Genomic DNA, 14,622 nt, shown 5'->3' on the forward strand with positions numbered 1-14,622 from the left:
GTATCTGGAGTACGCACACATACTGAGCAGTTCTGAGCTGTGGGGTCACTATGGTTTGAAATGCTCAAAAGTTTTTTTATAGAGTACCTATGCTAAAACTTGCAGCAGTTTCAAAAAGGCAAAATGCATCAATACTGGACGAATTAAGTCTATGGGTATTTGTAGTAATTTTATGCAAATTACTAGGGCTGTGCAAAGCTTCAGTCCCTGATTCGATTTGGTGGAGATTTGGCCCGATTCGGTGGCCAAATCTCCAAATCCAAATCAAATCAAATCAGGAGACCCTTTAATCTCTCCAATTTGATTCAGAACTCTCCGAATTGATTTGGAGAGATTCGTCAATTTGGACATAGACACAGCTTTAAATGTTTTTTCTACACACCTGATGGTACCAGGCGGCTTGTCAATGCTGAGATGATGGGGCAGATGGAGCATCCCACAGGAGCTCAGGGGGCTTCCCAGTGTGCTTGGCAGCAGACCCAGAAATGGACCAGAAGCACTTCCGGTCCACTTCCTGGTCCACCGGGAAGCATGCAGGGGCCCCGCCCCCCCGTGTCCACTTGGCGACTAGTGCCTCCTGGGTCTAGGGTCCCCCCGTGGCTGACAGCTGAACCGGGGAGGGGGTGTGGGGGGGCCCTCCGCCCGCACACTCAGAAGTGGACCGGAAGTAGTTCCAGTCCACTTCTGGGATCACCGCCGAGCACCCGGGGGGTCCCCCCCACATGCTCCTGTGGGACACTACATCTGCCCCAGCATTGCAGTGTTCACGAGCTGCACCTGGTACTTTGAGGTATGTAGAAAAAACATTTAAAGCTGTTTCATATTTTCATAGTTGGTAGAGTCGGAAGGGACCTGAGGAGATCATCTAGTCTGACCCCCTCCCGTGGCTATGTGTCTATGTCCAAATCACTGTTCTCCGAATCAGCATTGAATCTTCAGATTCAGATATAGCCGAATTGAAACGGGGACAGCGATCCAAATCAATGAGTCGAATCACTGTCCCCAATTCAGGCTGAATCGAACACAGCCCATTTCACACACCCCTACAAATTACTACATGTATGTTTATTTCTAGTTCAGTGTTTTCAAATTTACCCCTCACTTCCATGTGCTCAGAGAGACCAAGGTCTGGTAGTAAGAAGGCGGAAGATGTTGGGGGTGGAGCAGAGAGAAAGGGGACTACCTGATCCCCGAGATTTATAGTCCATGTTATAGTAGTATGATGGGGGCAAATTCAAAGCAACCCTTTAAATATTAACTTCTATATCTAAAAAATGGTAACAAATTTATAAATTTTCTATATATAGAATCTAATTATTGTGGGGTTGTCTTATATTCAGTGTCATCTTATATTTGAGTAAATACAATATTATTATTATTTTCAAAACTGACATAATCAGAATCAGGTTTCATATTTACATGTAACATGGGATGAAGGGTATCAGCATGATCAAGACCTTCTTTATAACCCCTGTTTTGGTAGTAATACTGTTCAATGATCAGTGTCCATTTAAAGACCTCTTTTTTTTATTTGTTAGCTGGCTCACAATCGGGGATACAAATCTGAGCTGCAGAATTCCTGGTTAGGTCAGTAGTGCAGACAAACAAACAGCAAGGTAACAACGCAACACTAAAGAGAATTTTCAGATGAAATCCTAATTTTGAAATTTGAATTTAACATTAGAAGCAGTTTTGCTCTCCTCCAAAGAATTTAAACACAAAGATATTTGACATTAATTTTCAATTGCCTGCTTTATCAGACCAAGTTGGAGCTTTGCTGCTGTTACACTGAATTTTTATATTTATAACCACAGTACAAAAAGTGCAGGTTTCACTGGCTATATGTAGTAGCCTAAAAAAAAATTAAAAGATAAAACTCTTCCAACAATTTACTTTAGAAAAGTGTAAAATTACAAAAATATTCATATTCTAAGTGAGGATGTCATACTTTTCTTTATGCATTTATATATTCCAAATGGGTAAATTCACCCTTGTGCAAGCGGGGCCAGATTAAAGCCTATATAGTGCTAGAGATCTGGTTGAATTTTCAAAATAGAACTTAAAGAAGACTTGGTGCAGGATGAATTTCATTTAGCAGGAATATTTTTGTCTTACACCAACTGGAATTATTTGGGGACTTGAATCAGCAATTGTTTCACAGCTCACATCATCTGGACTACTGCATCCTTTCCTCCCTGCCCTCTAAAGCAGTGTTTTCATTTACAGTTTGACTAAAAAATAATCCTGAGACCACATGGCCAAGATCTGTGGGACCAGTTGCAATAGGTTTGTACTTCCAGCATGAAAAAATACAAAAACAACTGGTCAGTACAGCTTTGAGACTGGAATCATTAGAACAATGCTGTCCAACGTCTCATGGCTGGGGACTACATGGCCTGCAAGTCGCACCAGGCTGCAATTGTGTGAGCCACAAGCTCCCAGGCTGTAACTCCCACACACCGCATATGTAGACATCACCTGTGCCCCACTCTCTCCCCACCCCGACACCGCTGAGCTATGCCACTGATTCTCCCGGCACCGTGGGCTGCACCATCCCACTCCTTGGGGCAGGAGAAGGAAGTGAAAGCTGACGGAAGGGTGGGGGGAGTCGAGACCCCAGCTGCAGTGGCAACAGCCAGAAAGATAAGGGGGGCAGCAGCTGAATAGAAGCCTCTGAATAGGAGCAGTTGCACACGAACTCTTACGGGCCACCAGTTGGACAGCTCTGAATCAGAATGTTAGATTAGTCTCTCTTGTAACTTGAGTTTAATAAGCCTGGCAAGCTACTAAGAGTATAAAATATGAAATAAGAATAGCATCCTAAATGTAGAATCTCATCTGTCATTCAACTGTAAATACAGATCCTTATTTCAACTTGATGAGGTCAAATAAAAATCCCATTGTCCAGATTACCTTCTGCTACAGAGGAAGCCCATGGGGAATGTGGGGTTTACAGAGTTAGTAGGGCCAGAAAATGAGCACACTTTTGACATGGACCTAATTATTCTAATTTATGATGAAGATGTTTAAGAAACTATATTAGATGAGTACAATATTTTGTAAGGAAACCCCAATGTTATTCCTTTGAGAAAGTTGGAGCATTCTCACACCTAGATAATATTTAGCAATTCAGTTACAAGGGGAGAATCTGGATGAAAGTATGCCCACATCTATTTCCCTAAAATTCATAGATCTAGGTTTGTGTGAGTTTTGCATACATATTTGACCTCTGCACGCCTCATGACATAAGGAATTATCTTATATTAACTTTGAATTATTTTCTTACCTCACTTCTGCAGAACATTGGTGTTCCTCATGGCCTAAACATTCTTGACTGTGGAAATAATCATATTGAAAGAATGTATTAGTTTGTACTGTTATCTCAGATATAGTTTGTAGTGTCTAATGAGATCTCACAATTTACAGTGGACCATCACAGGACCTATAGATTATTTAAATTTCATTTTACTTCTGTATTATAGATCTTGCACTAAATCTCTAGCCAGGGTTGTATTTCAAAGGACATGAGCAAATTCACCTGTTTGGAATAAGATGATGATGATGATGATTATATTACTATCCTGCTCTATCCAGAAAGGTTAACAGCGGCATACAAAGAATGACAACAATAGTAGGGCTTATTATTGCTTACTGAAAAGGAAGAATAACCAGAGCAACTGCTCAAAAGAAACAAGAGACTGATGGATTTCTTCAACAAACACAGTTAGTAACAGAAAATGTGTTCACAAATACGCAGGACATTTTCTCCTATAAAGGAAACCTATGGAGGATACCCTGATCATCTTATATGATTTCAATGTAAATTGGAAAAAAAACCCATTACTTGGTACCATACTACACATTCCTGTCTTAAAATTTTAAAGTCCAGTGCATCAGTTAAAGACTGTACCATAATGCATACTCACAAGGAGTCAAATTAAGCTTGTCTGGGAAACCTTTATTCTAGCATTTCCTAATTTTTCAGTGTTTGACTTTGCAAATGTGATGTTATCTTTTTACATCTTTTTGTATTTATATTAGTAAACTAAGTAGTACTAAGTCATAGAATGATAGAAAGTTAGGGTTGGAAGGGACCTCAGGAGGTCATCTAGTCCAATCACCTGCTCAAAGCAGGACCAGCCCCAGCTAGATCATCCCAGCCAAACCTTTGTCTAGCCAGGTTTTGAAAGCCCCAAGGAAGTAGCTTCCACCACCTCTCTGGGTAACCTGTTCCAGTGTTGTACTACCCTCCTAGTGAGAAAATTCTTCCCAATACCTAACTTAAACTTCCCTTGCTGCAACTTGAAACCGTTGCTCCCTGTTCTGTCATCTGTCACCACTAAGACTAGCCTAGCACCTGAACCACACTTCAGGTAGTTGAAGGTTGCTATTAAATCCCCTCTTAGTCTAGACTAAATAAGACCAGTTCTCCCAATCCTTCCTCATAAATCATGTCCCTCAGCCCCCTCACTATTTTTGTCACCCTCCACTGGACTCTCTTCAATTTGTCCACATCCTTTTTGTAAAACTGAACACAGTACTCCAAATGTAGCCTCACCAGTACTGAATAGAGGGGGAAAATCACTTCCCTTGACCTACTGGCAACACACCTACCAATGCAGCCCAGTATGCCATTAACCTTCGTGGCAACAAGGGCACACTGCTGGCTCATATTCAGCTTATTGTCCACTGTAATCCCCAGGTCCTTTTCTGCAGAGCTGATGCCCAGCCAGTCAGCCCCCAGCCTGTACTAGTGCATGGGATTGTTCCGTCCTAAGTGTAGGACTTTGCACTCGTCCTTGTTGAACTTCATGAGATTTCTTTTGGCCCAATCCTCCAATTTGTTTAGGTCACTCTGAATCCTAGCCCTACCCTCCAGCATATCTGCTACTCCCTCAAGCTTGGTTTCATCTGCAAACTTGCTGAGGGTGCACTCTATGCCATCTTCCAGGTCATTGAAGAAGACATTGAACAAAACCGGCCTCAGGACCGACTGGTGAGACTGTAGCTGGAGTACTGCATCCAGTTCTGCGCACCACACTTCAACAAGGATGTGGACAAATTTAAGAGGGTCCAGAGAAGAGCCACTCATATGATCAGGGACTTGCAAGACAAACCATACGAGGAGAGGCTGAAGGACTTGGGCCTATTCAGCCTACAGAAGAGAAAGCTGAGAGGGGACTTGGTAGCAGCTTACCACTACATCAGGGGAGTACCATCAAGAACTTGGTGAACTCTGGCAACTGGGGACGACCTAATCAGCAACCTAATGATCGAAGGGAATCTGGGTGACAGTGACCATGAGCTGATCACCTTCACCATCTGCCATAAAGCTGGCAAGTCAGTCAGCTGGCATGTCAGTAATACAGAAGTCCTCGATTTCAGGAAAGCTGACTTTAACTAGTTCAGGAGGCTTGTCAGAGGGGCCCTAAAGGGCCACAACCCAAAGGAGAGGGGAGTTCAGGACAAGTGGTTGCTCCTCAAGGGAGCAATCCTAGATGCGCAAGCAAAGTCCATCCTTTCTCAAAGGAAAGGCAGCAAAAGGGCACAGCAGCCCCCTTGGCTCTCCAGGGAACTGGCAGACCTCCTGTGTCTTAAAAGGAAGACCTACAAAGGATGGAGCACTGGAACCACCACCAAGGAAGAATACTCTGCTCTGGTCCAGACCTGCAGAGAGCACACCAGGAAAGCCAAGGCTGCGATGGAACTCCAGCTAGCTACAAGTATCAAGGACAATAAAAAGTCCTTTTTTAGATATGTGGGGAGCTGGAGGAAAAGCAAGGGCAACGTTGGACCCCTGCTAAACCAGATGGGACAACTGACAACCGATGCCCAGGAAAAAGTGAACTTGCTAAATGGGTACTTTGCGTCAGTTTTTCACCAGTCCTATGGGATGCCCCTGCCCACTGTGGGTGAGGGAGGCCCAGGTGAGGGAGATTCCTTGCCCTCCATCGAAGCTGACCTTGTGAAGGAACACCTTGAGAGGCTGGATACCTTCAAGTCAGCTGGCCCTGACAGGTTACACCCAAGGGTACTCAAGAAGCTGGCAAGCATCATAGCTCAGCTCCTGGCATGGATCTTTGAGAGCTCTTGGCACTCTGGTGAAATTCCCGAAGACTGGAAGAGGACCAATGTCGTGCCTGTCTTCAAGAAAGGGAGGAAAGTAGATCCGGCAAACTACAGGTCCATCAGCCTGACCTCTATCCTGGGGAAGGTCTTGGAAAAGATTATCAAAGAGGCCACCCTTAACAGACTAGCTGAAGGCAATATCCTGAAGGATACCCAGCATGGGTTTGTTGCGGGTAGGTCTTACTTGACCAATCTCACTTCCTTTTATGACCAGGTGACCTATCACCTGGACAAGGGGGAAGAGATTGACGTTGTAAATCTTGACTTTAAAAAAGCCTTCGATCTGGTATCCCATGATCACCTCTTGGCTAAACTGGTTAACTGTGGCCTTGACCTCACCACAATCCGCTGGCTGGGGAATTGGCTCAGCAGTAGGACCCAGAGGGTGGTGGTTGACGGAAGCCAATCGTCTTGGTGTGCGGTCACCAGTGGGGTCCCTCAAGGCTCTGTCCTAGGGCCTATACTGTATAACATCTTCATCAATGATGCGGACATTGGTGTCAGAAGTGGACTGGCCAAGTTTGCCGATGACACCAAACTCTGGGGTAAAGCATCCACACCTGAGGACAGGAGAGTGATCCAGGCAGATCTTGACAGGCTCATGAAATGGGCGGATGAGAACCTGATGGTGTTCAACACTGAAAAATGCAAGGTTCTCCACCTTGGGAGGAAAAACCTGCAGCATGCTTATAGGCTCAGCAGTGCTACGCTGGTTAGCACTACAGATGAAAGGGACTTGGGGGTCACGATTGACCACAAGATGAATATGAGCCTTCAATGTGATGCTGCGACTAGTAAAGCGAGCAAAACGTTGGCTTGCATCCATAGATGCTTCTCAAGCAAATCCCGGGATGTCATTCTCCTGTTGTACTCGGCCTTGGTGAGGCCGCAGCTGGAGTACTGCATCCAGTTTTGGGCTCCACAATTCAAAAAGGATGTGAAGAAGCTTGAGAGGGGGCAGAGGAGAGCCACGCATATGATCAGAGTTCAGGAAAACAGACCTTATGATGAGAGGCTGAGAGCCATGGGACTCTTCAGCCTGGAAAAACGCAGGCTCAGGAGTGATCTGGTGGCCACCTGTAAGTTTATCAAGGGTGCTCATCAGGATCTGGGGGAATGTCTGTTCACCAGAGCACCCCAAGGGATGACACGACTGAACGGTCACAAACTCCACCGCGACTGATTCAGGCTGGACCTAAGAAAGAACTTCTTCACTGTCTGAGCCCCCAAGGTTTGGAATAGACTGCCGCCGGAAGCGGTTCAAGCACCCACTTTGAACGCCTTCAAGACACATTTGGATGCTTATCTTGCTGGGATCCTATGATCCCTGCTGACTTCCTGCCCCTGGGGCAGGGGGCTGGACTTGATGATCCTCCGGGGTCCCTTCTAGCCCAAATGTCTATGAAATCTATGAAACATCTGTTCCCCAGGGCACCCCTGGGGAAGACCAGAAGCAATGGATACAAACTCCTGGAAGGTCGCTTTAGGCTTAATTCCAGGAAAAACTCCTTCACAGTCAGGGTGTCCAGACTGTGGAATAAACTCCCACCAGTGGTGGTGCAGTCACATACCCTGGAAATCTTCAAACAGAGACTGGATAGTCACCTCGCTGGGGTCACTTGACCCCAGTTGTCTTTTTCTGCCTAGTGCAGAGGGACTGGACCCAATGATGTACAAGGCCTCTTCCAGCCCCTAACAATATATGAATCTATGAAAAATGGATTCCTTGAGGATCTGCTCTATTATTTTTCCAGGAACTGAGGTGAGGCTGACTGGTCTGTAGTTCCCTGGATCCTTCTTCTTCCCTTTCTTACATATGGGCACTGTGTTTGCCCTTTTCTAATCTTCTGGGACCTCTCTTGATCGCCATGAATTTTCAAAGATGATGGCCAATGGCTCTGCAATGACATCAGCCAACTACCTCAGCACCCTCGGGTGCATTCCATTTGGCCCCATGGACTTGTATTCATCCAGCTTTTCTAAGTGGTCCCTAACCTGTTCTTTCACCACTGAAGGCGGCTCACTTCCTCTCCAAGCTATGCTGCCCAGTGCAGTAATCTGGGAGTTGCCCTTGCCTGTGAAGACAGAGGCAAAAAAGGCATTGAGCACTTCAGCCATTTTTTGCATCCTCTGTCACAAGGTTGCCTTCCCCATTCAGTAAGGGACTCACATTCCCTGATCCTCCTCTTGCTACCAACTATACTTGTAGAAACCCTTCTTGTTACCCTTCACATCCCTTGCTAGCTGCAACTCCAATTGCACTCTGTCCTTCCTGACTTCATCCCTGCATGCCCACGCAATGCTCTTACATTCTTCCCATCATCTTAAGGTTACAGGAGAAAGCTATACAGATGAAATGTAAGAAAAGAAAATGCAGTAATATAGCCACCTGGCTAGACAGCAATTTCTTCAGCAAGTTGGAATTTAAAAAGGAATCCTATAAAAGTAAAAATTGGGTCATATTCCCAGGGAGAAAAATAAGAATATTGCAAGGGAGAAAAATAAGAATATTGCAAGGGCAGACAGAGGGAAAATTAGGAAGTCCAAGGCATGATTTGAGACGCAACTAGCAAGAGGCATAAAAGGCATTTAAAAAGGGATTCTACAGGTATGTCAAGATGAAGACCAAAAAACGATAGGTCCATTATGGAATACAGAACGCAATCTAGTTATGGATGATTCAGAGAAGGCTGCAGCATGTAATGCCTTTTATTTCTGTTTTCACAAATAAGGTCAGCTAGCAGATGATGAGTGCAGTTGTCAGCAAAAAAAAGAGAAGATGACAAACAGCCTACAGTAGTGGAAGAACAGGTTGAGTATTAATGTAGAGAAGCTGGATGTTTTCAAGTCAGCAGGACCAGATGGGATGCACCCGAGGGTAAGTTGAGGTAATTTTAGAGCAATTGGCTACCCCATTTCAGAACTCATGAAGGTCAGGTGAGGTCCTGGATAACTAGAAAAGGGCAAATATAGTACCTATCTTTAAGAAAGGGAAGAAAGAGTATCTGTGGAATTACAGACATTTCAGTTTATCCTTGACATCTGAAAAATCATGAAGAAGGTCCTCATGTAATCTGTTTTGAAGCACCTGGCGGAAAAAACAAGGGGCATTTATATACATGCTCTGGGAGTATGGGGAGGTGCTTTAATTAGAGCGACTCCAAGAGCCACTCTAATTAAAGTGCCCAGAGCATTTTGTGTATTCATCATCCCTATGCTGAAAAATGGTGGCAAGGGCACTTTAACTAAAACTCACTGAATAAGCTTTAGTTAAGGCACCCCCACCTCTATTCTTCAGCACGGGGATGCTGATACATGAGATGCTGGAGTCTGCTGGAGCACAGTAATTACGATGTTCAGGCAGACTTGATTAATCAAGTCTGCTCCGACGCACTGTAATTACAGTGCATCGGAGCAGCCTTGCTGCTAGTGTATAGGTACCCAAGGTGATCAGAAACAGCCAGATTCACCAAGAGCAAGTCATGCCTGACCAGCTGGATTTCCTATTATGATAAAGTAATAGACTCTGTGGATGGGGAGTGAACAGAGGATGTGATATACCTTGACTTGAGCAAGGCTTCTGACAATTTCCCACAACATTCTCATGAACAAGCTAAGGAAAAAGAGATTAGATGAAAGCACTGTTATGTGTACACAGAACTGAATGGATCATCATGCTCAAGGAGTGGTCATCAATGGTTCAATGTTTACTTGGGAAGAGGTATTAAGTGGTGCTCCCCGGGGGCCTGTCCTGCATCCAATATTGTTTAACAACATCATTAATGATTTGGACGATGGAACTGATTGTATATTTAGGAAATTTGTGGATATCAGGTTGGCTGGAGTTGTAGACACTCAAAAGCAGTGGTGCTCAACCCCTAGCCCATGGGTCAGATCTATGGGGAGCCCTGAGGGCTGTGGAACTTCATGCTACATGGGGCATGTAGGGTGGCATGGGGCCCAAGCTGGGTACACAGGGCCCTAGAGCCTAATCTTGGCTGGGCAGAGATGGTGTAGGCATGGGGCCTCTGTAGCCTGAACTTGGTCAGGCAGGAGCAGTATAGGGCTCCCAGTGCCCAATACCAGTCAAGTGGTAGTGGCACAGGGCCCCAGAGCCCAAACTGTGGACTGGTCCAAGGCCATTTATCTGTCTAGCGGGGCCACAACCATAAGCACCACTCCTCTAGAGTCCAGGGTGAGGATTCAGAATGACCTGATTAGAATGAAAAAAAAATGATCCACAAACAATGAGAGGAAATTAAATAAGGACAAGTACAAAGTCCTGGACTTCGGACAGAATAATTACATGCACAAAAACAGGCTGGAGAATTACTGGCTAGGCTGTAGTACTTCAAAAAAAGATCTTGGGGTTACAGCAGGCCAGTAAATCCAACATTTTTGGTAGGTGTGCCACAAAAGCCCTGTGACCTCTTTGAGTACCACTCCAAGCCCCTTTCCCTGCCTGATTTCCTGCTCTGCTTTCTGCTTCCTGTCCTGTGCTCCCAGGGAGAGGCAGATAGCATAGACAGGTTCAGAACGGGACTGGACAAATTCATAGATGATAGGTCTATCATATGCTGTGCTGCCTGACCTTCCCCAGCCTGCTGCATGCCACATACAGAAGATGCCTGGGCCACTCATGGCAGATATGCCATAGGTTGGCCACCCTTGCAGTAGACTATAAGCTGAATATGAGCCAACAGTGTGTTCTTGTTGCAAAAAAAAAAAAAAAAAAAAAGCCAAAAGCATACTAAGTTGTATTACAAGGAGTGTCACTTGCAAATAAAGGGAAACGATTCTTCCACACTATTCAGCCTTGGTAAAGCCTCACCTGGAATAGTGTGTCCACGTTCAGGCCTCACACTTGAAGAAAGTTGTGGACAGACTGGAAAAAGTCCAATGGAGAGCAACAAAAATTATTAGAAGCTTGGGAAGCATGACTTATGAGGAAAGGCTGAAAGAACTAAGACTATTCAGCCTGGAGAAGAGGAGACTGAGCAGGTATTTGACAATAGTCTTCAAATACCTAAAGGGCAATTATAGAGAGGATGAAGAAAGATTTTTCTCTGTGGTTGTAGGGGACAGGACTAGGAGCAATGGCCTCAAGCTATAGCAGAGGAAATTTAAGTTGGAGATTAGAAAGAATTTTTTTACTATGAGGGTGGTCAAGCAAGGAACAGGCTGCCTAGTGAAGTTACAGAATCTCCATCCCTGGAAATTTTCATGAGCAGGTTAGGCAGACACTTGGCTGGGATGATTTAGTCAGGGATGATCTTTCCTTGAAGTCTCTGCTAGCCCTACATTCCTATGATCTTAATACTGCTATCTCTTTTTTTTCTTTATTAAAAGTTGTTGGTGGGATGGGTATGCATGGCATTCAATAAACTATTTTTTAATGTTGCTTCATGATTTTTATAATACTATGGTAAGATAAATTATTTACCCTGTAGTTTCTTGGTGGGTATCATTATTTAAATGTAAGCAAAAAAATAAAATTATGATGGCTTCTGCTCTACATGCATCTTATTTCTCGCTCAAATGGATCCTGGTTTTAGGCATGTTCCATCTAGGTGAATACATCTTCTAACTTACCTTTCTTTTTCAAGCGGAGAAAAGATATAGGTAGAAGAAGAAATGAAATCTCTATCCAAATTCAGCCAGTCCAGAGCTCCATGGCTCAAAATGGGAGAGCCCTCACTAATCTATAAAAAGCACAATAGGATCAGGAAGGAGAAATATTAAGACAACCTAAGAGGTTTTAACTTAGCATCATCATTGTTACTGCTGCTAACCGTTACATATTATGCTTTAGGATAAAGACATAGCCCCTGTCCCAGCAAGCCTACCTAGGTAAGTGTCACACAATGTTTTGGGCCTGTGGGCCAGATGAGCATCTTGGGGCTGGTCCAGAGATTAGATTGGATCACGCACACCAGGATTGCATGCACACATCCTGATTGGGCCCTGTGTGGCCCCAGCTGGTCCCACATGCATGAATCATGTGAAGCCCCAAGCCATCCCTCCCCTGCTGGAATCAGGACCTGGGGCCCCATGCTGCCCCCACCCAGCCAGGATCAGTCTCCTGCCCTACCCTGTGCACTGGGTTCAGGCCCTTGGATAACCTCTGCCTTACATGTTAGGATCAGGCCCCCGTGTCACCTTGAGTGCCTGATCTAGCACACAGGGCCATAGACTTGTGGGGAGCCCTGTGGGCTGGACAACACATGGCAGGGGCCAGATGTGGCCCGTGGGCTGGGGGTTGATCACCCCTGCTCTAGGTTATTTCAATTTGGGTAGTACTTCACCTTGATTTTTTTGCAAGCAATGTAATGTAGTAAAGTATTTGTTACAAAGGACACTTTCCATAATAATAGCTATCAGGCAGTACTCTGAAAAATTCATCAGACAAAGATATAAGGATTAAAATAATTTAGTTTAATCCTTTATCCCATTTACAAAAATGGTTAGTATAATAAAACCCCACTATGTACATTTGTATCTTAAAAGAAAATTTCTTCCTGTTTTTAGCTGATAATAACCAAATGCCCAAAATCAGGGGACTAAAATTCATTTAGTTTAGTATACCTGTAAATCCCAATCATATTGAAAAAAATTCAAATTCCATTTCAGTGTCTTAAAAAACTATCGGCCAAAACAATAGCTTGCAGCAGTGAGTTCCTAGTATTAATTATATAGTCTTTCTTTTATCAATCTTTAATTTCAATCTCCAGTTTTGGTGTAAAGAAAACGTATACATTCATAACTCGAGGGATAATAACACTGAGATTTATACACTAACTCTATAATTTCTCCAACCAGTATTTTCAGTGTATTGCCAGTGTATTTAATTCTGGATGGTGAAGTAATATGAATAATTACTTATTTATTATAAGATACAATATTATAAAGGGGATAACTTAGAGTATTATAAAATGTGGAAAAATTGTAAACTGGTCTCTTTATGGCAGTATTCTGCCTTTAATTACGTTGTTTCAATTCCACTGAAGTCATAACTACAAACAAGGAAATGTTAAAGTATTAAGGGGGTCTGCAATTTCTTTGGCTAAGCACATCTACAAGATGCAGCAGTATGTCTGCCCATAAAGATTTAGAGTCACTATAGACCAGGGATAGGCAAAATATAGCCCATCAACTGACTGGATGCAGATTGTGGTAGGCACTGCCCAATTGATTACATCTGGCCCACAGCTGCCCCTGCCATGCTCCACATGGGGCTGAGCTTCACCCACTCCCATGTAGGGTAGCCCATGCTGTGCTTCTGCCCGCCCCGCCCCTGGCCAGTGTGCGCAGCTTTCCTATGGGGCTGTTCCTCATGCAGCTGCAGCCACCCCAGTATTGCCTGGCTCCCTTCACCTCCAGCAGTTTCCTCCTCCTCCTCTTTCTGCCCCTGCTGCACCACTCCAGGCAGCAGGTAGTCTGAGGGAGTGATGGCAGCTGTGGGGATGTGTGACAGTACCATGTACCCAGCCAGGAGGGGGGGAAACTGCAGCTGGGCGGTTCCTGCCCCAGTGTGCAGAGCTCCAGCTTCAGCTCCCTGTTGCTTTCCACTCACTCCACTGCCTGCAGTTGGCTGCTCATCACACCAGGAGGCTGAGTCGGTGGAAGGCAGCTGGGAGCCTGAGTGGAAGCCTTATGCACTGGGGCAGGAGCAGCCTGGCTGCAGGTTCCTCCCAGGCTGGCTGGGCATAGGATGTCCAGTGCACATCCCCAAGGCTTCCCTGTACTGCCGGTTGCCCGGAGCAGTGCAGCAGGGGCAGGAGGAACTGCTGCTGGAGGCGGGGGGAGTCTAGCGGTACCTGGATGGACTGGGAGCACCCCTGCCAGGAAGCTGTGCAGACTGGCCAGGGCCGGGACTGGTGGGCATGGGTGGGAGCATGGTGCAGTCTGCCCCAGGCAGGAGTGGGTGGGACTTGGCTCCATGGGGAGCACTGCTAGGGCAGTCATAAGCCAGATGGGTGGGGGGATGGATTGCACCTGCACTTGCATTGTACCATCTGGGCAAGCTCTGCTGCACACAATCCCTGCCCCACCATCCCTCCCTCCCTTCTCCTATCCTTGGCTGGCTCCTGGGATCTAGCACGCGGGCAGCCCCCAATACACATGCATACACCCATGCTCTCCTACACTCCTGCCATGCCCACCCCCCACACACCTACCACCATGCCTACTCCCCCACACCCTACTCCAGCCCCTCCACATGCTCACACCCCACACATCCACCCCACCCTGCATGCACACACCCTCTCCCCCACCGACATACAATATACAAGAGTAAGGTTTTATTTCGAGCTATTATGCAATTGTCTGGCTATCACTACTCAAAAATATATAAATCAGGACAAAAAATATTTTTTTTAAATAAAATTAAAATACGTTATAGTACACATTTGATTTTTAGTATACAATTTGGTTTTTATCTATAATTTGTTAAAATGACATCTGAAAGATTTTGTGTATGCAGCCCTCAACAGC

General features: G+C 45.1%; 1 protein-coding gene across 1 annotated transcript in view; it reads right to left on the minus strand.

Annotated features, from left to right (window-relative positions):
* LOC102378399 (stAR-related lipid transfer protein 9) overlaps positions 1–14,622 on the minus strand; it is a gene marked incomplete at its 5' end in the record, with an annotated part of 93,272 nt that overhangs the window by 60,770 nt on the left and 17,880 nt on the right. The window contains 2 exon segments of the mRNA XM_025215373.1: positions 3,287–3,334; positions 11,722–11,831. Of these exon segments, the coding sequence (XP_025071158.1) occupies positions 3,287–3,334; positions 11,722–11,831 (158 nt within the window).

Source organism: Alligator sinensis, unplaced genomic scaffold, assembly GCF_000455745.1.
Source record: "Alligator sinensis unplaced genomic scaffold, ASM45574v1 scaffold1581_1, whole genome shotgun sequence".
Taxonomy (NCBI): domain Eukaryota; kingdom Metazoa; phylum Chordata; order Crocodylia; family Alligatoridae; genus Alligator; species Alligator sinensis.